The sequence below is a fragment of the Notolepis coatsorum genome (genome assembly GCF_963971535.1).
Source record: "Notolepis coatsorum genome assembly, chromosome: 11".
In the NCBI taxonomy this organism is placed as follows: Eukaryota; Metazoa; Chordata; class Actinopteri; order Aulopiformes; family Paralepididae; genus Notolepis; species Notolepis coatsorum.
In genome coordinates, this window is record NC_140175.1 from 89,428,011 (window position 1) to 89,451,685 (window position 23,675).

The following is a 23,675-nucleotide window of genomic DNA, read 5'->3' on the forward strand; positions in this document are numbered from 1 at the left end:
TAGTGAAACACAGATGAGTGCATGCGATAGCAACTGAACATTTTGAAAAATTAAATATAGAGCTGATAGTGATAACAACTGAACATTTTATAAGATTAAAGATAGAACTGATAGCGGCTCCAGCCGAGGCACAGGGGTGCATCCTCCCGGGACGTTCCACACTCCGGCCACCACTCCGAGACAGCCGAAGACAGGGAGACAGGAGGCGACGCAGAGAGGGCCGCATCCCCCCGGCCATCACGGGACGTCGAACACTCCGGCCACCACCACGAGACAGCCGGAGACAGGGAGACAGTGGGGCACGCAGAGGGGGGGGGGTCACATCCTGGGTGGGTGTCATCACGGGACGTCCAGCACTCCGGTCATCACTCCGGCCGGAGATAGGGAGACAGGGGGGCACGCAGAGGGGGATCGCATCCTGGGTGGGTGTGGTCACGGGACGTCCAGCACTCCGGTCATCACTCCAGGACAGCCACCCACAGGGAGACAGGGAGACGGGAAAGGCGTTAGACTGCACATGTGATTGTGATGGTGATGGGCGAACATAGCAATAGATACATGTGGTACCGTAGGCATATATGAAGTAAGCATATTTTGTGAATACAATAGAACAGTCCGTTTTGAGGAATTGCCTCCTTGTAGGTGAGTGACACTGCTGGCCCGATGAGATATATGGAAAGGAATTTATAACCCAGCATTTAGTTAGGCCTATGTCCTGGAAAACTACTGTGCCACATTGTATGAAATGTATATGAATCAGTCATAAAAACAACTGTATATACTTTGTGTATTTAGATTAGGTTGTATTCAAATGTATTGTCATTATACAGCACACAACACAAATTGGGTAGGCAAATCTAACCAGAGTGCAATGTAACAGTAAAGTGCCATAGTAATATGTACAGGTGATTAAACTGGATATAAAATATATAAACTAGTACAACTGAGTAATAGTTCTAATCAGATATATGTACAGAGTTGTATTATTTAATATGTACTGTACAGTCATACAGGTATAAAGACACTTTGGTAGTACAGTCATACTAGCCAGCAGCGTAACTAGTAACAGTAATGGATATGTACTACAGATATAGATATAGTATACCTATCTGAAAGTTGAATAAACATGAAGTGAGAAACAACAAACTGCATCGATGAGTCCTTGAATAGACACTACAGTATCGACTACAGATATGTAAAATGATAAGCTAACAGTCATAAGATAACCACAATTAACGTAATGCAAGATTTGGTATGAGTCTGTCTGTGCTGTGGTCAGTGCACATGTCACTTATTATTATTATCTATGTTTATATGGCCTTAACGGCCCCTCATAATTATTATCCTCAAGTAAACCCAGACAGTCTCAACCTCTCAGCTGTGACGTAGGAACAAAAAGCTCGTCCAATGAGAGAGCGCCCTGTTGGCCCTACAGCCGCCGCGTCACGCCCGCGGACTGAGCGCTACGTCAGCAGTGATACCGAAACATGGCGGTGTCCATAGGAAAGCGCCTGGCTATTGATGCTTCTTGTACGTTGATATTATTAACGTTAACGTTCATAGTTAATCACTGCAATGCCGCCATACCCGCAGGCGAAGAGACCCCTCACCGCCGGTTTGAATACAAATACAGTTTTAAAGGACCGCACCTGGCTCATCCCGACGGCAGCATTCCCTTCTGGATGCACACTGGAAGTAAGTTTGGAGCAAGCTGATGGTCTGGTCACCAATGAAGCCACTACTCTATTATTAGATGGCGAATGCATTATGATTATGTAGTGCAAAAATGCGCTGCCGTCACACAAGTCATGGGCATGGAATCGTAATTTGCTTTGCAAGAAGTTTGTGGCAGCGATGTGATGCCGACATGTCAGCTCTCAGTCACCGATGCTGCTGCTGACATATCAGAGAGCAAGACTCAAGAGTTTACATTGTAGATTCTCAAAATATCTAACCTGATAAAGATCCTATCCTAAGCCTGCTAACGTTACCATAATAACGTGGAAGACAACAGCATATAATTTGCATGGATAACTGACTACTCTCTCAGCAGACATGGTCGCCTACTGTATTGATCTTTTTTACTCTATCTTCCAAGTTCAGGCCTTTGGATTATTGCAACACAGAGTACATGCTGCTGACATGGATTTTCATATCACAAAAAAAGCAACCCGTTTCAGGCCAGCTCTATTATTGTGCTGCATTCCATTGTTCTGAATCAACATATCACCCTCCAAGTTACAAGTCACTGGAATGGTGGACAAATCAGTTTCACAGACAAGTGTAAAGCTTACAGTTGAAGCAGATTAGAGGTTTCATGTTATCGCACTGCTACAATAGGCTGTTATCAGAAATACAGCAAGATAGCTCACACGTCTGGCAGTAAATGGACTGCATTCATGTAGCACTTTTATCCAAAGCGTTTAGCAATTTATGCCTCTCATTCACCCATTCATTCACACACCGACAGTGGAGGCGACCGTGCAAGGTTCCAACCTGCTCATCGGGAGCAGTTAGGGGTTAAGTGTCTTGCTCAAGGACACTTCGACACGCTGCCGGGAGAAGCCGGAAATGAACCGGGAACCTTCAGATTACCAGACGCCCACTCTACCCCTTGAGCCACTCTCGCAGTGTCTTCTAGAGTCTTCAGTCTAAACTAAGCTGGTTCTTAGCACCCCCCCCGCAATGCTGCTCACAATCTCTTCTCTTCTCTTCTCTCCTCTTCTCTTCTCTCCTCTCCTCTCCTCCTCTCCTCTCCTCTCCTCTCCTCTCCTCTCCTCTCCTCTCCTCTCCTCTCCTCTCCTCTCTCCTCTCCCCCTGTCCATCCCAGATGCTATTCCCAGTGCGGACCAGGTGCGCATCACGCCCTCCCTCAGGAGCCAGAGGGGCTCTGTGTGGACTAAGAACATGGTCAGCTTCGATCACTGGGAGGCTGAGGTGACCTTCAGAGTGTCTGGCCGCGGGAGAATGGGAGCGGACGGCCTGGTAAGGAGAGGAGACGCCACAGCGAGGTGGACTGAGGCCACAGACAGTAGGGCTGTGCCAATGAAGTGCAATGTTCCAAATATACTACATGAATATACAGAACCAAACTCCCATTAATTTAATTTAATTTAATTTCAAACCTTTATTTAAACTCGAAAGGCAACCGAGGGTTCCTTCATTTACAGTCATGTCGAGTGTACATACAGTAATAAGCAAATAAAATCACACGGCATATAAAAGACAACGCTAATGAGTTTCTACAAATCAAATATGCTTATTGAAAGATGTGTTACGCCATGTCCAGTCAGTGTTGCACTTGGTTGATTGATTGATTTATTGAGAAATGCCCTGGCCTCAACCTTCTCCTATGCCCTCCTGTGTACATAATGTACACTAGTCTGAATGGCTATGTACTTACTCTCCTGTATATAAATAAACCAATACATATTTCCATATCCCAATGTGAAGGTTAAAGGTTATCTTAAAACAGTTGTCTATATATATCCACATCTGTCTGTACATACCTGCATTTAATCCTCTTTACATATCTCTATACTATATGTATATCATTCTGTACATATCCCGTACCTACTCTTACTAGTTAGGCGGCTGGCCAGTACGACTCACTTACTAGTAATGTCTTCATACCTGTATCACTGTACATATTAACACTACAACTCTGTACATACATCTGATTAGCACTATTACTCACTAGTACCAATTTATATATTTTATGCCCAGTTTAATCACCTGTATACATTTTATATTACTATAGCACTTTACTGTTAGATTTGCACTCCGTTTGGATCCCAAACTTATTTTCGTTGTGCCGTATAATGACAATACATTTGAATCTAATCTAATACACGCTTGAGTTGACAGTTACAGTACATGCACCCCCCCCCCTCACAAAGTCTTGCAGAATCCAGTTTTTTGGATGATCAATTGATTACTGTCAATAATCGAAGCCTTTTTCCTCTGCTCTAACACAGGCTATGTGGTTCACGGCCGCACAGGGCCTCGACGGTCCCGTCTACGGTTCCGCTGACAGCTGGAATGGACTTGGAATCTTCTTTGACTCCTTTGATAACGATGGGAAGGTCAGTTCTTCATCCACACCTCCTCCCAGATCTGATGTCAATGAGGTTCCATGTTCTACTCAACAATATCCATAATAATTCCAGTGTTTCCTGGACTTTCATGGGGTATTATAAGCTACATACAGTTGGACAATACGGGCAAAATGCCATGTCGCAGCATTTTTCCCTGTTTTTCACAGTATATTAAGATATTGGTATTTTGGCTTTGCCAGTACAAATGACCAATTATTTTATAACCAGATGACTGTTGATAACCGCAATCAAAATCATAACCGTCATGGTCCCGGACTCCCAGTAGTACCAGGTGCTACGGTGGTTTCATATGACCACTGATTATAATCAGAAAAAAAAACATGATTTAAAGGAACACGCCAACATTATGGGAAACAATTTCTTCTCCAGAGTCGGTCAAGAAGATGGATACCAATTTCCTCTCCATGTTTAGTAGAAAGCTATCCAGTTGCAAGCTAGCCTAGTTTAGCATAAATTAATGGGAGTGGATACGGACCACTAGCTTAGGAGGGCTGTTTTTGGCCAACGGCTAGGCTAACTGGTCTGTATCCACTTCTATTAATTTGTGCCTACAACTGTATCAAATGGCAGTGTTTCATCTTTTGTCTACTCTCGCCAGTAAAAGTCTAATGGTCAATAATTTGAACAATAATTTGAACAATGTGAAACCAGCCTGATGCTTTGGCACAGAGGCCTACTGTGCTTCCTTCTACGTGCGGATGACGGTGATCTTAAAAACACGACGATGCTCTTCTAAGCTACAGTTTCGATGATGCTGTACTTGCATCACTTTTTCGGGATGAAAACATGTTTTTGTTGTCGTACAGGTATGAGATTCATAATGTGGATTAAAAGTAGCAAATACACTTCTGACGTTGAGACGAGATAAACTCCGGATTAACGGGTGTCCTTGTTTTCTCGACTTTGTTCCAGAAAAATAACCCGGCTATCATCGTCGTGGGAAACAATGGCAACCTTGTTTACGACCACCAAAAGTAAGTAAACAATTCCTCCGCTGTGCACTATGACGTCATCGCCAACCCAAATTCTAACAACATAAAGCAGATTTGGAAATATGATTATATTTAGTTGGCGAGTCGATAATCCTCTTTTAATCCTTAACCCCCCCCCCCCCCATGCCAGTGAAAGCTTTAAATCACTTTTATATGCCATATCCGAGTATGTCTTAGAATTCGGTGTTATTTCGTGTCACTAAAGAGGTGTTTATTAAAAGGCACAAAATGACATGTATTTGTCAAAAAGGAAGGTACTGGAGCACACGGATTTAGAAATATAATAAATATTTCAACACAACAGTGTCTTCTTCAGAGTGATGTGTTGAAGCGTTAGTGATTTCTTTGCACCCTATTAATAATAATAATAATAATGATGTCTGTCTTTCATGTGTATATTTGTCTGACAAATTGCTTTTCTTTGGTCCCCCAGCGATGGGTCAACACAAGCCCTGGGAACATGCTTAAGAGACTTCAGGAATAAACCGTATCCCGTCAGAGCCAAGATAACATACTACATGACGACATTGACGGTAGGAAACTAAAAACAAAAACCAAAAATGTATGCATCACATACATAGCACATACAGCACATGTATCTGGCAGTTGTTTTTGCACTAGACACGTTGTTTGTGTGACTAGTAGAAAGAGCACACTGAAAAATTGTGAAGTGTGAACTGAGCCGCTTCATAATGTGGAAGGTAGGGGTTGGGTACCACATTTGAACCGGTACTGGTACCAGTTCCTGAAATTCTGTATCTTCTTTCTCTGTTCAGGTGTTTATCAACAACGGTTTCACGCCAGACAAAGACGACTACGAGTTCTGCACGAAGGTGGACAACATGGTCATTCCCAAGAACGGCTTCTTCGGCATTTCAGCTGCTACTGGTGGCCTGGCAGGTACCCCGCCTCTGCTGCGTGTGCTGACATTACCCCCCCAAAAACTAAATGTCTATGTCTACTTAAAAACACTTGAAGTAATGACAACCACCTGTAAGCTACCTCCCTAACATACTACTCCCGTACTTAATAAATATGGATTGGAGGTCCTTTTAAAGGAGAACAGCCATTTTCTGAAAATGTATTAGATTAGATTCGCACACAAGTACAGTACAACGAAAAGAAGTTTGGCATCCAACCAGAGTGCAAATGTGACAGTAAGGTATAAAGACACTATTGTAGTAAGTCATACTGGCCAGCAGCATAACTAGGAAGATTAGGTAAGGGATAACAGATATAGATATAGTATCCAGTGTTTCCCATTAATTACCTAGACTGTGGATATGTAAAAAGATTATATGCAGGTATGTAAGAACTTGAACTTGAACTTGTATAAACAGATGTGGATATATATAAGAATAAATATATACAGTATATACAGCGTTATTGTACACGCTATCATACAGAGTTATATGGGCTATATGCAAGTATATACAGTATGGGTAGACTATAGTATCAGGTAGGCAGGTCGATTATTATTATTATTATTATATTAGTACAGTAGGACAAAATCCTACATTCACAGAGAACACGCTTCAAAACCTTGCAGGGAGAGAGTCATCACCGGAATGTCACCAGGCAGCTCAACGAGCAAATTAATAGAGTGCAGAATGAATTTGTCAAATTTAGAAGTCATGCTTGAGGTTTGAGTGGGAGTAGCAATGGTGATATTGGTCGCAATATTTTGCCATTGAGAGTCACTGCAATGTGTATCAAGCTGCAACCGTGCAGTAAAGGGAACTGGTGCTGAGCTCACATTCAACTCAATGTCTGCCAAACTGAACGTTTCCACACGCTACACAGTGACGTAATGACCCTTTAGTTCTTTCATAGTTTCCTTAGTTGAGCTGCCTGGCGAGATTACTTTGACTCTCTTCCCCCAAAAGGTTTGGAAGCACGTTCTCAATGAATGTGCAGGCTGCCATGTTGTAATAATAATATAACATGTTGTATTACCTAAACAATATACATTTAAGGAAAATGGCCATTGTTCCCCGTTAACCCCTCTTTGATCACCTAGCGCACCAGGTTACATGTGTTTCAGTTGAAACGGATGTCTTACACATTTCTAGTTTAAAATATCTTGAACGTTTTCAAGCTCAAGCAATCTGTTACGAAACTACAATTTGCACGGTTTACACTCAGACTTTTAACGTCCAAATGTTGATGTCGGTAGAAATAGCTGTATCGGTCTCCCCTCTATCTAATGTAACATTTGTCTTCTTCCCATCAGATGACCATGATGTTCTGTCCTTCTTATTGTTCAGACTAACAGAGCCAGGCCAGCAACTGGTAACTACCCTCCTCCCTAATAATCCCCTCCCCAATCCAGTTTAGACAAAAATCACACTGAAATTGGACTTGGTACTCAATTTCTTCTCAACAGCTGTGTGTGTGTGTGTGTTTTATTTGATTAGACATTTAAAAAAATATATAAGATTCCAGAAAAACGTCAAGGATGCTACACAAAAAAGTCGAGACTTATTTCCATTGTGGTCCTTGGTCTCAGACAGACAAGCAATACAAAACATGACCATAAATAACTATTTGACAAACTACATAGACATGAAAATTTTAAATGCAGTACAAACGTAGCCACAGGCAACAATGTATCGGACACCATTTTCATGCATTTTTAAATCTAGTTGAGTAGCCATGATTTAACTTTTTTCTTAAAATTGTGCCGGATACTGATGCATTTTAGCTGTGAAGGTAGCAAATTCCAATTTGTGGCTCCCCAGAATTTAAAAGAACATTTGCCCATATTAGTTTTGAACCTTGGAATATGCAGGTCAGCATATATGTGTGTGTATGAGAGAAAGAGAAAATGTGTGTATATGAGAGAAAGAGAATGTGGGTGTGTATGAGAGAAAGAGAGTGTGTGTGTATGAGAGAAAGAGAATGTGGGTGTATGAGAGAAAGAGAATGTGGGTGTGTATATGAGAGAATGTGTGTATGAGAGAAAGAGAGAATGTGTGTATGAGAGAAAGAGAGAATGTGTGTATGAGGGAAAGAGAGTGTGTATATGAGAGAAAGAGAGAATGTGTGTATGAGAGAAAGAGAGAATGTGTGTGTATGAGAGAGAGAGAGCGTGTGCGTATGAGAGAAAGAGAGAATGTGTGTATGAGGGAAAGAGAGTGTGTATATGAGAGAAAGAGACTGTGTATGAGAGAGAGAGAATGTGTGTCTGTGTATATGAGAGAAAGAGAGAATGTGTGTATATGAGAGAAAGTGAGAATGTGTGTGTATGAGAGAAAGTGAGTGTGTGTGTGTATATGAGAGAGAGTGTGTGTATATGAGAGAAAGAGAATGGGTGTGTATATGAGGGAAAGAGTGTGTGTATATACGAGAGAATGTGTGTGTGTATGAATGAGAGAATGAGAGCATGTGTGTATGAGAGAGTGTGTGTATGAGAGAAATAATGTGTGTGTGTATGAGAGAATATGTGTGTGTGTGTATGAATGAGAAAAAAAGAGTGTATGAGAGGGAGAATATGTGTATGAATGAGAGAAAGAGAATGTGTATATGTATGAGAGAGAGTGTGTGTGTGCGCACAATATAGCCTAAGCAGGGCCTCAAGTGAGTTCAGACTGAGTGCTTCTTTGTGTGTCTCTCCCTCAAGCCTCCTCCTGAAGCTGAGATGCCTAAAGAGGAGAAAGACAAGTACCAGGAGGAATTTGAGAACTTCCAGCAGGATCTGGACAAGAAGAAAGAGGAGTTCCAGAAGGAGCACCCGGACGTCCAGGGACAACCAAGTCAGTAAAACAAACACACCCCAGTACGTTTGGGAAAACACGGCCAGCACGATCCCTCGAAATATCCACATCTCGTTTTGTCTCGTATTTTCTATCAAGTTCAGGTCCACTGTTTCGACTGGTGGCAGTTATTGTGATTGTAGTCCAGTCATGTGATTCTATCGTGGGCTCCACTCCTATGAGAGATTTTTCTATTGTTTTATAAAAAATATATATATATTCTTTGTACTATTTTAAAAGTACACAAAAATGACAAGATTACAAATGATATAAAGTGCAGGGAGAGGTTGAAAACCCAGTGGGCTTATTTGAAGCCTCCACCTAAATAATGTTAATATTTCACAATGTTATAGAGAACACAATATTAACATGCAGAGAATAAGGACTACAGAAAAGTAGTCAATATCAAAATAAAAGCAGAAAATGTGAGTGTGTGACATGTATGAGTATGCGTCTGTGTCTCTATGTGCGTGGGTGTGTGCATGTGTATTGTGAGGGGGATATTGGTTAATACACCTGTGTTTACTCCTACAAAACAGCAGTTAAATGGTATTTTAAAGCACCTTTTGTAACATCTTGTAACAGTTTTGTCAGGTGAAAATAATTGGCTGTGGTAGTCTACACCCTCCCCAGACCAACAGTAGGGCAGCATGTGATAGTCTACACCCTCCCCAGACCGACAGTAGGGCAGCATGTGATAGTCTACACACCCTCCCCAGACCGACAGTAGGGCACCATGTGGTAGTCTACACCCTCCCCAGACCGACAGTAGGGCAGCATGTGATAGTCTACACCCTCCCCAGACTGACAGTAGGGCACCATGTGGTAGTCTACACCCTCCCCAGACCGACAGTAGGGCAGCATGTGATAGTCTACACCCTCCCCAGACCGACAGTAGGGCAGCATGTGGTAGTCTACACCCTCCCCAGACCGACAGTAGGGCAGCATGTGGTAGTCTACACCCTCCCCAGACCAACAGTAGGGCAGCATGTGGTAGTCTACACCCTCCCCAGACCGACAGTAGGGCAGCATGTGGTAGTCTACACCCTCCCCAGACCGACAGTAGGGCAGCATGTGGTAGTCTACACCCTCCCCAGACTGACAGTACGGCAGCATGTGGTAGTCTACACCCTCCCCAGACTGACAGTAGGGCAGCATGTTGTAGTCTACACCCTCCCCAGACTGACAGTAGGGCAGCATGTGGTAGTCTACACCCTCCCCAGACTGACAGTAGGGCAGCATGTGGTAGTCTACACCCTCCCCAGACCGACAGTAGGGCAGCATGTGGTAGTCTACACCCTCCCCAGACTGACAGTAGGGCAGCATGTGGTAGTCTACACCCTCCCCAGACCGACAGTAGGGCAGCATGTGATAGTCTACACCCTCCCCAGACTGACAGTAGGGCAGCATGTGGTAGTCTACACCCTCCCCAGACTGACAGTAGGGCAGCATGTGGTAGTCTACACCAGTGACCCCAAACCAATGCTTTTTGAGTAAAAACTAGGGATGTCCGATATTATCGGCCTACCGATATTATCGGCCGATATCGGCATTAAAATGTGATATCGGAAAATATCAGTATCCGTTTACATTTCTATAACCTTTATTTACCCAGGCAAGCAAGTAAGAACAAATTCTGATTTTATTTATTGTCAAAAGTATGCATAATGTTGTGTTAATTCCACAACAAGAGATATGTAATGTTAATTACCTGAAATTATTAAATTTTTTGGGGGGGGGGAAACCCTGCATATATCGGTATCGGAAATTAAGAGTTGGACAATATCGGTATATCGGTATCGGTAAAAAAGCCAATATCGAACATCCCTAGTAAAAACAACTACCGGTAATCGGATCGTTATTCAGTATCAGCTGGTACTTGGCACTTGGACTTGGTATCAGCAGTGAGAAAGTTGCGTCAGTGCCTATGTGGCTTGAGGACCTGGTGAGGAGTGTCTTGCTTTAAAATAAAAAGTCTACTAATTCACGTCCTCTTGTGTGTACTTTTGACTCCAGTCGAGGACATGTATGAGAGCGTGAGCGACCGGGAGATCCGCCAGGTGTTTGAAGGCCAGAACCGGATCCACCTGGAGATCAAGCAGCTCCACCGGCAGCTGGCTATGATCCTGGACGAGCAGCGGCGCTACGTCTCGGTCATCACGGACGAGGTCTCCAAGAAGGGAGCGCAGGCTGAGTCGGGACAGGTAGCGTCCGGACACATCCAGACATGTGATCACTGGGATAGGGGTGGGCAAGAGCACTGCAACTGCACTGGCAATATATATATTTTCATATTATTATTTATTATTATTTAGGGATGTCCCGATCCGATCACGTGATTTTCCGAAGATCGGGATTTTTTTTTTTTTTTTTTTTTATTCAACAAACATGACCATGTTCACGTCTTAAACTCATACTGAGGCCTTAGTTTTGGTTTTAAATTGCATATCATCATTCATTTATTTATTGTCACACAGAGCAGAAGAATTTTGCCAAAACAAACGCATTTCCTTTGATTTAATTATACATCAAATGATTTATGTCAAGGATTGCAATGCCTCGCTTGAATGAAGTTAACTTTTCACCTGGATAACGTCAACATTCAGGGTGAATGTAATGTGAGAAATTGGGATAAAAAAAAATATATACGTATCGGTATCAGTAGATACTCAAAATCACATGATCGGGATCGGATCGGGAGCAAAAAGATGTGATCGGGAAATCCCTATTATTTAACCTTTATTTCACCAGGTAAGAAGCTTGAGCTCAAATAGCTCTTTTTCGAGCAACACCTGACATAAAACAACAACAAACAACCATACAGAACAGTAAATGAACATAGACTAAGGACAAAAAGATAAAAAAAAAAGAGCAAGCAGCAGCCCGGGAGAGCTAATGCTTAACCTGAGAAGCATTTTCACACCGGTACCATATCGGTCATTAAAAGGTCAGTAATTAGTGTTTTAAAACTGTGCAAAGTAATAAAAGCCTGGAGTTTAAGAGACTTTTTAAGTCCATTCCAGGTAAACGGAGCAGAGTACACAAAAGCCCTCTTCCCAAACTCAGTGCGAACTCGTGGGACTGAGGATATATTGGATTAGATAAAAATGTATTGTCGTCATACTGCGCAAGTACAGTGCAACGAAAATAATAGTTGGCATCTAACCAGAGTGCAAAGGTAATGGTAAAGTGCATTGACAATGTACAAGTGTCAACAAATGCTTGCTTTATGCAGCCATTTAACACAAAAGGATGACCCTCATGCATTGCAAATTTGCATCAAATTCAAAACAGAGTGATGCACAAAATAACTTAAAAGAAAATAATAATTTAAAACAATGAATAAAGTGTGCATGAAATAATAGGGGAAAGAAAACGTTAGGAACTTGTTACATTCACCCACACAAGGGCTGAGTAATCACACACACCCCCTCTCTCTCTCTCTCACACACACACACACACTCCCAGCTCTCTTTCTCTCTTGCCCCTTCCTCACCTCTCTCACCCCCCTCTCTCTCTATATCTCTCACACACACACACACACACACACACACACACACACACACACACACACACACACACACACACACACACACTTCAGAAACAAACATAGTATCAATGAGAGCATCAATAATACACCTGAGTGAAGTCTAGTAAAAAAAATAAAAATAAAAAAAAGTTTAAAAAATATATATATATTTTTTTGTTAGTTAATCGTGAGTTAAAAAAAATAGTGGTGTTAATAGAATCGGGCGATAACGCGTTAATACCGCGTTAACTTTGACAGCCTTAATATATATATATACCTGCAAGCAGGGATGTGGGGGCCAAGCAGGCAAACCTTTGCAGACATTGGTCTACAGATTATGTGTACCAAGTTACATGCAGATTGGTGAAAATTTGTAGGAGTAGCATTTTTCACAGGAAAATGACGTGAATGAGGTGAATTTGGCTTGAGCCAAGGAATTCAATGGAGAAAAGGAAAAAAAAAGTTGCGTGCATTTTACTATGTATATGAGTTGTGAAAATTGGAAGAGTAATGGCAGTTTAGAAAATGTGACATCTTTCCAAAATGCAGCTCTCCCCACTCTAAAATCTGTGAAATTGTGCAGGAGACCAAAAGTGTAACTTGCATTCTGCTATCTAAAAATAATAATAATTTATTTAAACCATGGGGTACTTTGAACTCTGCATGCATAGACTCCAATGGCAGAAGAAGACGAAACAATGTTATAGTAATATAGTCCAAAAACAGTGTATTGTATTGGATATCCTTAAAAAACATAAACACTTTCTCAAAAATCGTATGCATCTATTACGTATATATATATTGCAGCTTTTAACACATTGGGTGCCACGCCCCTTTGCCCAGATAACCCCTTGAGTGCCAGCGCTTTAGTCAATGGGAGATCGGGGATATTTGCGAACGCTTAAACTATATCTTAAATTATGGCTATGGGTCTAAAACACCCCTCGCTTATCAATGACTTGCTTGCAGTCAACATGTACGAAACAGATTGTTTTTTCATTGGTACATTTCCGTTTTATACCGTCTTGAATACGAGTATAGTTTCGGAGAGTTCTAGTAATTTCAGAGAAATTCCGCAATAAACACGCTGTATTTTTCGGCTGATTTATGAATCGTTTTCAAATAAACGCTAGATTATCGATAGTACAGTATATGTGTACTTATGCACGCTAGAGAAGCGGGCTGAAAAATCTATTATCCATGACCTGGTCAGCGCTAACGTCATACACGCACACACACACACACACACACACACGTTGTGATCGCTATGAAAAAAACATCTGATTAACCCAATACTGGTAAAATAGAGTCCTTACCTCACATCAGATGTTCTGCAAAAAGATTAATCCACTTCCTGATCGCCATTCCAAATATTGATCACGTTTATTGATCCAACATTATAGTCCGAAACACATAATCAACGCTGCTCTGAGGGTCCTCAGTCCATCTGGTAACACGACACTGCTTGCCAGAGATGGGAAAACCCTGGACCGTACTTTTCTTCTGATGCACATGGCCACCCAATCCAATCCAATGATGTGCATTACCATCCGGGAGACGATAGGCGGTGGTATTTGCCCTTTTCGAGCTCAGAGCCATTCCCAATGATAATGTCCGGCTGGATGGATGAAACATTTATGGATATTGCTAATAAAAGAAATAACGACAACTCGTCATTGGCACTCAACGCATGGCGAGTTAAGACGACCATGTTCACGTCTTAGACTCATACTGAGGCATTAGTTTTGGTTTTAAATTGCATATCATTCATTTATTTATTGTCACACAGAGCAGAAGAATTTTGCCAAAACAAACCAATAGCATCCAGCTGCAGAACGGCACACCAGCCACACTCTCAGACCCAAACGCATTTCCTTTGATTTAATTATACATCAAATGATTTATGTCAAGGATTGCAATGCCTCGCTTGAATGAAGTTAACTTTTCACCTGGATAACGTCAACATTCAGGGTGAATGTAATGTGAGAAATTGGGATAAAAAAAAAATATATATATATATATATTAAAAAAAAATTATCGGATCGGGAAAGATCGGTATCAGTAGATACTCAAAATCACATGATCGGGATCTGATCGGGAGCAAAAAAAATTGACCGGGATATCCCTACTCTCAACAGTTAGTTTGCCTGACTGTGACGGTATTCACAAGGACAATAGGTTTACATTATTAGACTTGCATTAAAGATGGGTAGGGTTTCACTTTCACTATTGCCCATGTTTGAAACGTTGATACCCAGGAGTTTGGACATTTGTTTAGCTGATACAGTGGTCTTGCAATTTCCTTCAATTCAACATAATAACTAGTTCTTTATGGCAATTATTTCAAATGTAAAATGATTGGCAATCCATGTTACGTCATCCATGTTATATTTCTCTTCTAGCCTGAGGGTGCCAGTCTGCAGTTGGGCTCCATCCTCGCTACCCAACAGGACGTCCTCAGAAACCTGAATGAGTTGAAGTAAGTAACAGTAACTTGTTATTGTTATTAACCTTTTGTCATACTTAAAAAAAAAAAAAAAAAAAAAGCTGTTTTGTACCACATATGAAACAAGATCTGTGATACTCCAGGAAAACAATTGAAATCCAGGCTTTCAAATCATATTTAATCTCACGCTGCAACGTCCCCAGAACATCCCAGGTGTTTACTGACCTGATAATCCAGCTGCGGTGACGGCTTCCTGTGAAATCCCTCACCTTCCCAGTGTGATACCTTTAAAGGAATGCGCCACCATTATGGGGAATTCGCTTGTTGCCGTCTTCTCCAGGGTCGGTATCCATCTCCAGCCAAGATGGATACCGATTTCCTCTCTGTGCGTTCAGTAGGAACCCAGAGGTCACAATGGAAATAAGCCTTTTGGCTTTATTGTGTTTTTAACCTCGATGATTTAAAAAAAAATTATGTATGTATTCCTGCTGGGCAGTTTTATATGTATTTTTTATGAATTATCAAATAAATTCAATCAAGCTGCAATATAGCTTAGCTTAGCACAAAGGAATGGAAGCGGGTGGGAAGCAGTTAGCCAATTTAACACCTGTCCCGGGGTTTTAAGCTAGGCTAGCCACTTTGCTTCCGTTCATTGTGCTGAACCATGCTAGCTTGCAGCTGGATAGCTTTCTACTGAACGCACAGAGAGGAAATTGATATCTATCTTCTTGTCTGACTCTGGAGGAGATGGTAAGCTAATTTTCCATGAATGAATGAAACCGTTAACCTTTAACAGATTGCAGAATGGGTACAATACAGTACGGCTCAATACACACAATTGTTAAGGGGATGCAGACCCGAGAAAGACGTTTGTCTTGTTTACATCAGGGTCCCCCATTTTCAATTCATAGTGACCATCATGTTTGCGTGTTCCTTTTAAGACTACCATGCAAACACACACGCACACACATCACACCACACGTGCACACGAGCTGCCTAGAGGTGGCATAGTGATCTTATCGCCCTTAACACAACATGGATTTTATTGTCTCTGCTAGTGGTATTGACATAAGAAAATAAATGATAATGACTGAATGATTTTTTTAAACGTGGTACTGAAAAAGACAAGCCCTCTGATACCAAAGAATAACCTTCCTCACAGGTGGATTGAATGTGCAGATATATATGTTTAACTGTAGCCTGCTGTATACGGTCTTAACTTTCCATAAGAGCAGAAAAGTCACGCCGTATATTGGTTTTAAGTAAGAACGTCTTTATATTTAAGCTCTAATGTCTCATACGATCCCAAACATTTACATCTACAGTATATGGATTTAGTTTTTCCTGAGACAGGATAAGTATGAGAATATCCGATCATCTAATCTGCTGTTTACATGTTTACCATAATGTACACTTTCTTTACCTCTCTCACTTGACATTCTGTAGAATATCGTGCATGATCTAAAATAATATGATACAGCTTAAGAGAGCGTATGATCCGTGATGGTAAAGATGCAAAAGAACACTAGATGTTGGTACTTTGGGTAAACCAGATTAGACTTTAGGGAATTGTGATTTTTAACATGTCTAGATGATCTATTGTTTTGTTACCCACTGGAAATAACATATTTGTGCTCATGTGTTTTGCCTACGGTGGTTTTAGGCTTAGCCATTTAGATCAGTCAATACACAGATTTAATGAATATTACTTCAGTACTCTTCTTGTCTTGCATTAGTGAATGAAATGTGATCAAATCCTTGCTGTTCTGTCTTCATGTTTGTTTTTTTAACACCTGTCCAGCAATAATGACTAAATTAATAAAGTGTTGTACTGAAGCGTTATACATGTTGACATTATCAACTATTCAATAATTGTCCTGGATAATTGATCCATCAATACTTCTAATTTATCATTTATTACATAAAAAAATTAAGAATTAATCTCTCCTTACATTTACATTTACATTTAGTCATTTAGCTGACGCTTTTATCCAAAGCGACTTACAAGTTCTGTACGACAAGCCATCAGGAAGGGCACAACTCTATCAGCTGAGCAACAATGTTCATCAAAGTGTTGAGTGCTACAGTGTAGGTTAGTTTATTAGGACAAGTGCATGACAGTACGGTTAGTTAGGGTTAGATTTTTTTTTTTTTTTTTTTTTTTTTTTTTTTTTTTTTTTTTTTTTTTTTAATTTAGATAATGGTTGAAGAAGTGCGTCTTTAGTCGACGGCGAAAGATTGGACGTGATTCGGCTGTCCTAACTGGGGTGGGTAGTTCATTCCACCATTGTGGGGCAAGGACTGAGAATAGGCGACTTCTCTTTGATGACCCTCCCGGAGCTTGGATAGGAGTAGGTCTGAGGCGGCCAGAAGATGCAGAGCGTAGGGGTCTTGAGGGTGTGTAGTTAGAGACCATTGACCGGAGGTAGGCGGGAGCGGTTCCCTTTGCCGCACGGTATGCTAGGTCGAGGGCCTTGAAGCGGATTCGTGCAGCAATGGGGAGCCAGTGCAGGTCCCTAAGAAGTGGGGTGACATGGGCCGACTTCGGTAGGTTTGAGATCAGGCGGGCCGCTGCGTTCTGAATGAGTTGAAGAGGCTTAGTGGCAGTGGCCGGGAGGCCAGCGAGCAGTGCATTGCAGTAGTCGAGGCGGGAGATGACTGTTGATTGGACGAGGAGTTGGGTGGCTTCTTTTGTCAGGAAGGGGCGTATCCTTCTGACGTTGCTCAGGAGGAATCGGCAGGTTCTGGTCGTCGCTGCGATGTGAGCAGAGAAGTTCAACTGGTCGTCGAGGACAACACCAAGGTTCTTGGCGGTCGGGGACGCAGTCACAGCTGCATTCTCGACTGTGATTGAAAGGTCGGTTAGGGGGGAGGATTTGGCCGGCAGGTGGAGCAATTCTGTTTTGCTTAGGTTCAGTTTGAGGTGGTTGGACGTCATCCAGGCTGAGATGTCGGACAGACAGGCCGAGATCCGCACAGAGACGTGGATATCTGAGGGAGGGAAGGAGAGGAAGAGTTGAGTATCGTCGGCATAACAATGGTAGGAGAAGCCATGAGACGTGATAATGTTACCCAGTGATTTAGTGTAGAGGGAGAAGAGAAGGGGTCCTAAAACCGAGCCCTGGGGGACACCCGTCCGCAGGGGGCGGGTGGCCGACAGGGTCCCTCTCCATGACACTTGGTAGGAGCGGTCATTGAGGTATGATGACAGCCATGTCAGCGCAGAGCCAGCCACTCCCATTCCTGCGAGGGCCGCAAGGAGGATCTGGTGGTTGACTGTGTCGAAGGCTGCAGATAGATCTAGGAGAATCAGGACAGAGGAGAGGCCTTTCGCTTTTGCTAAGTGAAGTGCCTCTGTGACCGCAATGAGGGCTGTCTCTGTGGAGTGACCAGTCCTGAAGCCTGACTGATTAGGGTCTAGGAGGTCATTCTGTAAGAGATAAGTAGTAAGTTGGTTGGATACAGCACGTTCAAGTGTTTTAGAAAGGAAGGAGAGAAGAGAGACAGGACGGTAGTTGCCTATGACAGTAGGGTTCAGGGTTGGTTTTTTTATGAGCGGCGTGACTCTGGCTTGTTTTAGGGAGGTGGGGACCACCCCCGAGTTGAGTGAGGAGTTGATGGTTGCAGTTAGGAATGGGAGGATGTCTGGTGCTATGGTCTGGAGGAGTGGGGAGGGTAGCTGGTCCAGCTGGCAAGTAGTCGGACGGTTTGACGTTACCAGTGTCAGGGTCTCTGCTTCTGTAATGGGAGAGAAAGATGACAGAGTGAAGGATGAGGTTCTCGATTCAGCATTTGGAATGGGTGGGGGTTGGGAGAAGGAGCTGCGGATGTTCTCCACTTTTTCCTCAAAGAAGATCGCAAAGTCTTCGGCAGAGAAAGATGAGGGAGGGGGGGGTGGGGGGGGAGTTGATCCTTAGTTTGTAGTGTGCTATAAATGTATGATCACACACCATCTGTATAAAGATTTAATCAGAATCCTCAGATATTAAAGATTGTTATTTTATGTAATCTCCCAGCTTCATGTATCATAAAAGACCCAAGCTGTTTTATGTGCCCTAAATCCAACTGCACATTTATCCACAAATGATTTTGCATATACGATTTTTGTGTTAAAATATTGACCCATAGCCTACGTAGACTGTCAATTACGAACATCACATTTGTTCTCAATGTCTCACGCAACCTGTCCTTCAGAATTACACCATAGCGATGGCAGGGAAAGGCCAACGTTTTCTGTGACAATTTAATTTGGAGAAAGCATGTCGGCACTATGGCAATTGGAAGACAAGACAGTAAGGGGTCGTGCGCTGATTGACATAACGAATAAGTTCAAACCTTGCACATGCCTGCATCTGGTCTATCTAATGCGACAGTGGCACAGGAGGTAGAGCTGTCGTCTGGTAATCTTGACTGTTCCCGGTTCGATCATGGCTCCTCCCGGCAGCGTATCGGAAGTGTCCTTGAGCAAGACACTTGGCACGTTGCACGTTGGCACCTTGCATGGTCGCCTCTGCCATCGGTGTGTGAATGTGAGGCATAAGTTGTAAAGCGCTTTGGATAAAAGCACTATATAAATGCAGTCCATTTACCACGAGACTGACCTGTATTATTGTTTTGTAGATTAAACACTCCGGTTGGTCCTCACCCCTCTTCTTAAACACATAGTTTCATCTCCGACTCCCTAAATGATCCGAGGAGGAGCAGGGGCTTTCTGCCCATAAACAGGTCATTTGTAGATGGATGGACGATTAGACGGAGGGTTTAATAAAAATGCTCACTTACTTTTCGCAAAGGGAGATTTTTTCCCCCCCTTCTGAGAAACAAATTCGATTTTGTATGTATACCATATGTCTTCCATGTCCCGTCGTTCAGCCTCTCGCCATGTGGCCGTCCCAAGAAAAGGCCACATCTTATTGTCCTTCAGATTAGGAGTCTTTTAAATACATCTCTCATACACGGTGAAAACATGGCTCGCCTCCGATTGCTTTCTTGTCGCAACCCCCCCACCCCCCAAATATGTCTCTGCGATTGCTTTCATTTGTCAAGTCCCTTTTTTATTTGTGTAATCATCTTAGATGTCTTTAAGATGATCAGGGAAAATACCCTCCCAGCCAGCAATAACATATTCTTAAGAAGTTATAGTTTCATCAGGAATATAATCCAGTTGCTCTTGATGAAAAACCTTAAACATCTTTACTATCTTGCCTTTGGGTCATTAGCTCAACCAGAAAGATTCTGAACTCGAAATGAGGGTGGAAGTTTTCATAAAGTGTGGACTACTGTTAGTCTTCAGAATGTTGCTGGACCAATTTATAGTTCAAAAGTGACAGAATTGTATGAGTTTGGTTTATTACTGGTTCACAGGGCCGGGCAATAAATCGAGTTTCAATTTCAATTACGATTTTGGCTTCCCGCAATCATGAAAAGAAGATAACCGAGATAAAACAATTATTGTGCCGCATATAGCGTGTTGTAATCCATACTCACAAAATAATTGTACAATAGAGTTACAGTAAACAAATTCATCGTTTCCAATTTTCCTGTAGGTTTTATTGTTGGATTTGTAAAGCGTTTTCTTTAATACAAGTGATATAAATATATTCTTTTGAATTGCAGATAATGTTCTTCTGTAGATATTAAGGCCTACCGGTACTTAATATCTGTGATAAGAACATGTTTTTAGAGGGGATTCATTTAGCAATGACCTCTTTTATCAGATGGTAATTTCTGTTTTTATATATGCAGTTTAAATATATGTAACTGCTTGTGAATAGGGATTGAAATATTAATCTGAGACAATTTACTGTACCAGAAGTACTGCACAGAAAATGTGCATCAAAATGAACTCTCATGAACCACAAAAATCTATTGAATATTTAAATAAAGCTACTGTATAATATCTGTTTATTCCTAAAGGTCGCTCAGCTGCCTGTAGATAAATATCCAACACTTTCATTCTTCCTTGGATTCTCTTTACTACGTTCAACCACTCATTATCTTTTGGTCTCCACAGAACCTCCTTCCTGGAGTCCATGAAGCAGATAGGTTCAGTTCAACACCAGGGCAATGCAGTGGGTTTGGGAACATATGAGACCGTCCAACACTTCAACGACATCAAGGAGCACCTGCACATGGTCAAGAGGGACGTGGAACACCTGGTGCAGCGCACTGCTACGGTAAGGCTGCTCACTATGGAACATCCGCACCTGGTGCAGCACACTGCTACGGTAAGGGAGCTCGTTATCATTAAGCTCCCAGCGATGCACTTAGACGCATCTTGATGACAGAGGTGAAGAGCTTCATCTAAGCAGCAATTGGTTGTTTTATTAAAGGGAAATGCCACCCATTTTAGGAATCCACATACTGTATGTCTCTCCTGTGCTCTAGGACACGCACCACTCTACCGTATTTGGGTGTAAGAACTCCCACAAGCATGTATTTGCCCCACAAAATCTGTGGCCCATTCATTGTATATGAAGCTGCCCCCAGATTTGATACCCAGGCGACATCACAAAACGTGAGGGTTCTCTCTGTGTTCTAGCTTTAGGAGAGAATAGTGCACGTTCACAAATACTGACTGGACTGTCCTGGGGGTATAGGAATAACACTATGAATTATCAAAACTGGTGGCCTTCAAATGGCAAGATTGATTCAGGCCTCAGTGCAGTGACCAGCTCTACTGGGTCATCATGTGTTCTAGCTATAAACACTAGAGCTGTGCATCTTCCACAATTCTATTCGATTCTACGATGCATCTCGATGCAGCTCAATAATATATTACATCCTCAATTTTATAATCTATATTACTGCACATGGCTACTTTTTCATCAATTAATACAAGCAGTCAGATAAGTTAACTTTTATTCAGAAAGTTCTTAAATCAGAATGTCAACATAAATGTCTTTACTAGTGTTGCATGATACAGATACTAGAAAGGTATCTCGATACCCAGCTGTTAAAAATGGTTCAATACTCTTTTTTTATTAGTATCGGTATTAGTATCAATACTTTTAGAATAGCCTGATGCTGTATTTTCTATGCATGACCAGAGCACTAGCTTTAATTGATAAAAAATAAAAAAAAATATTTTGATAATCGATTATGTTCCGTCACTGCATCAATGCTGAATCGTCCGCATCGCGATGCATCTTAGAATCGAGAAATGTCCACACCCCTAATAAACACTAGGATTTGATTTGCTGTGTCTTGTCCATCTTGCATGAAGAACCCTGGTGAGAAGGCTGTGAAGTGTCCTGAGATGCCTGCGATGCCCTCCTGTCTGTCCACCGTCCACTTCATCGTCTTCGTGGTCGTCCAGTCGGTCCTGTTCTTCTGCTACATCATGTACAAGTAAGATATGCTTATTGGTGTTTATTTGGTAAACTTGTTCAGGATGTGGTTATTGGTGTTTATTTGGTAAACTTGTTCAGGATGTGGTTATTGGTGTTTATTTGGTAAACCTGGTTTAAGATATGGTTATTGGTTTTTATTTGGTAAACTTGTTTAGGATATGGTTATTGGTTTTTATTTGGTAAACTTTGTTCAGATATGATTGTTGGTTTTTATCTGGTAAACTTGGTTCAGATATGGTTGTTGGTTTTTATCTGGTAAACTTGGTTTAGATATGGTTGTTGGTTTATATCTGGTGGACTTGGTTTAGATTTGGTTGTTGGTTTATATCTGGTAAACTTGGTTCATATATGGTTATTATCTGGTCAACTTTTACATGTTTTTGTTTTTAATTTGGTGAACTTGGTTATTATATGGTTTCAGTTTTTATTTACCGGTAATAAACTTCTTTAACTGTAATGTTTTTCTTTCTTTTTGTTTCCTCCTATGTAGAAGTCAACAAGAAGCAGCAGCTAAGAAGTTCTTTTGATGAAAAGATCAAATCAAACTGTACAAATGAGGGACTGTCCATTTAGCTAATTATTGGTTTGATTTATTTGTTTTGAAATTGTAAATTATTGTACATGGAAAAAAATGAGATTTAGTTTGAGACGTTTTTTTTGTTTTGTTTTATAATTATGAATTGCCTTATTTTAATTTGAACTGTTGCAGGGTGTGTATGAATGTGTTTGCAAAGTGTGAGACATTTTGTTCCAGAATTCCCAAACATGATGTAATATTTTCCGTACAGTATTTTTATTCCAGATCTTTGGAATATTGTCGACTGAATTGTGGTACAGTCCCATCCCATAACGCACACCACTCTGTCTATTTACATAGTTCTCGAGACAAAGGAAACTGTGGTTTGATATGTGCAATTTTGTATTAATGCTGAACTATGTTGATGACGACTCAGAGAGCAAGTTTTCAATGTGTGTATGTGTCCTGAATGACTGAAACATGACAGAATCTGGCATGTTCTTTTTTTCTTCTCAAGCGGTTTCCATAAAGAGGAAATACGTATTTACCATGGCACTCATTTTTATTAGATCAGATTACATTATATTAAATTCAAATGTATTGTCATTATACAGCACAAGTACAGTACAACGAAAATAGGTTTGGCATCCAAGTGCAAATGTAATATAAGTGCAATAGTACTATACAATGTACAGGTGATTAAACTGGATATAAAATGTATCAATTAGTACTGCTGAGTAATAGTGCTAATCAGATGTGTGTAGCCCACAGAGTTGTAGTATTAATATGTACAGTGATACTACAGGTATAAAGACACTAGTAAGTCATACTAGCCAGCAGTGTAACTAGTAAGGGATATATACAGATATAGATATAGTATCTACAGATATGTAAAAAGGTTTATATGCAGGTATGTACAGACATATACACACACAGTAAGAATAACTATATATATATATATATATA

General features: G+C 41.4%; 1 protein-coding gene across 1 annotated transcript; it reads left to right on the forward strand.

Moving 5' to 3' along the window:
- The first annotated feature begins 1,466 nt into the window (after window positions 1–1,466).
- On the forward strand, window positions 1,467–23,429 carry lman1 (lectin, mannose-binding, 1). The gene is made up of 13 exons (XM_084324672.1): window positions 1,467–1,695; window positions 2,831–2,985; window positions 3,978–4,085; window positions 5,031–5,092; window positions 5,544–5,643; window positions 5,887–6,010; window positions 7,344–7,402; window positions 8,733–8,865; window positions 10,882–11,069; window positions 14,797–14,873; window positions 20,854–21,016; window positions 22,066–22,190; window positions 22,683–23,429. The coding sequence occupies exons 1-13, from the start codon at window positions 1,488–1,490 to the stop codon at window positions 22,717–22,719; spliced, it is 1,539 nt and encodes a 512-aa protein (XP_084180798.1). The 5' UTR covers window positions 1,467–1,487; the 3' UTR covers window positions 22,720–23,429.
- The last annotated feature ends 246 nt before the right edge of the window (window positions 23,430–23,675 follow it).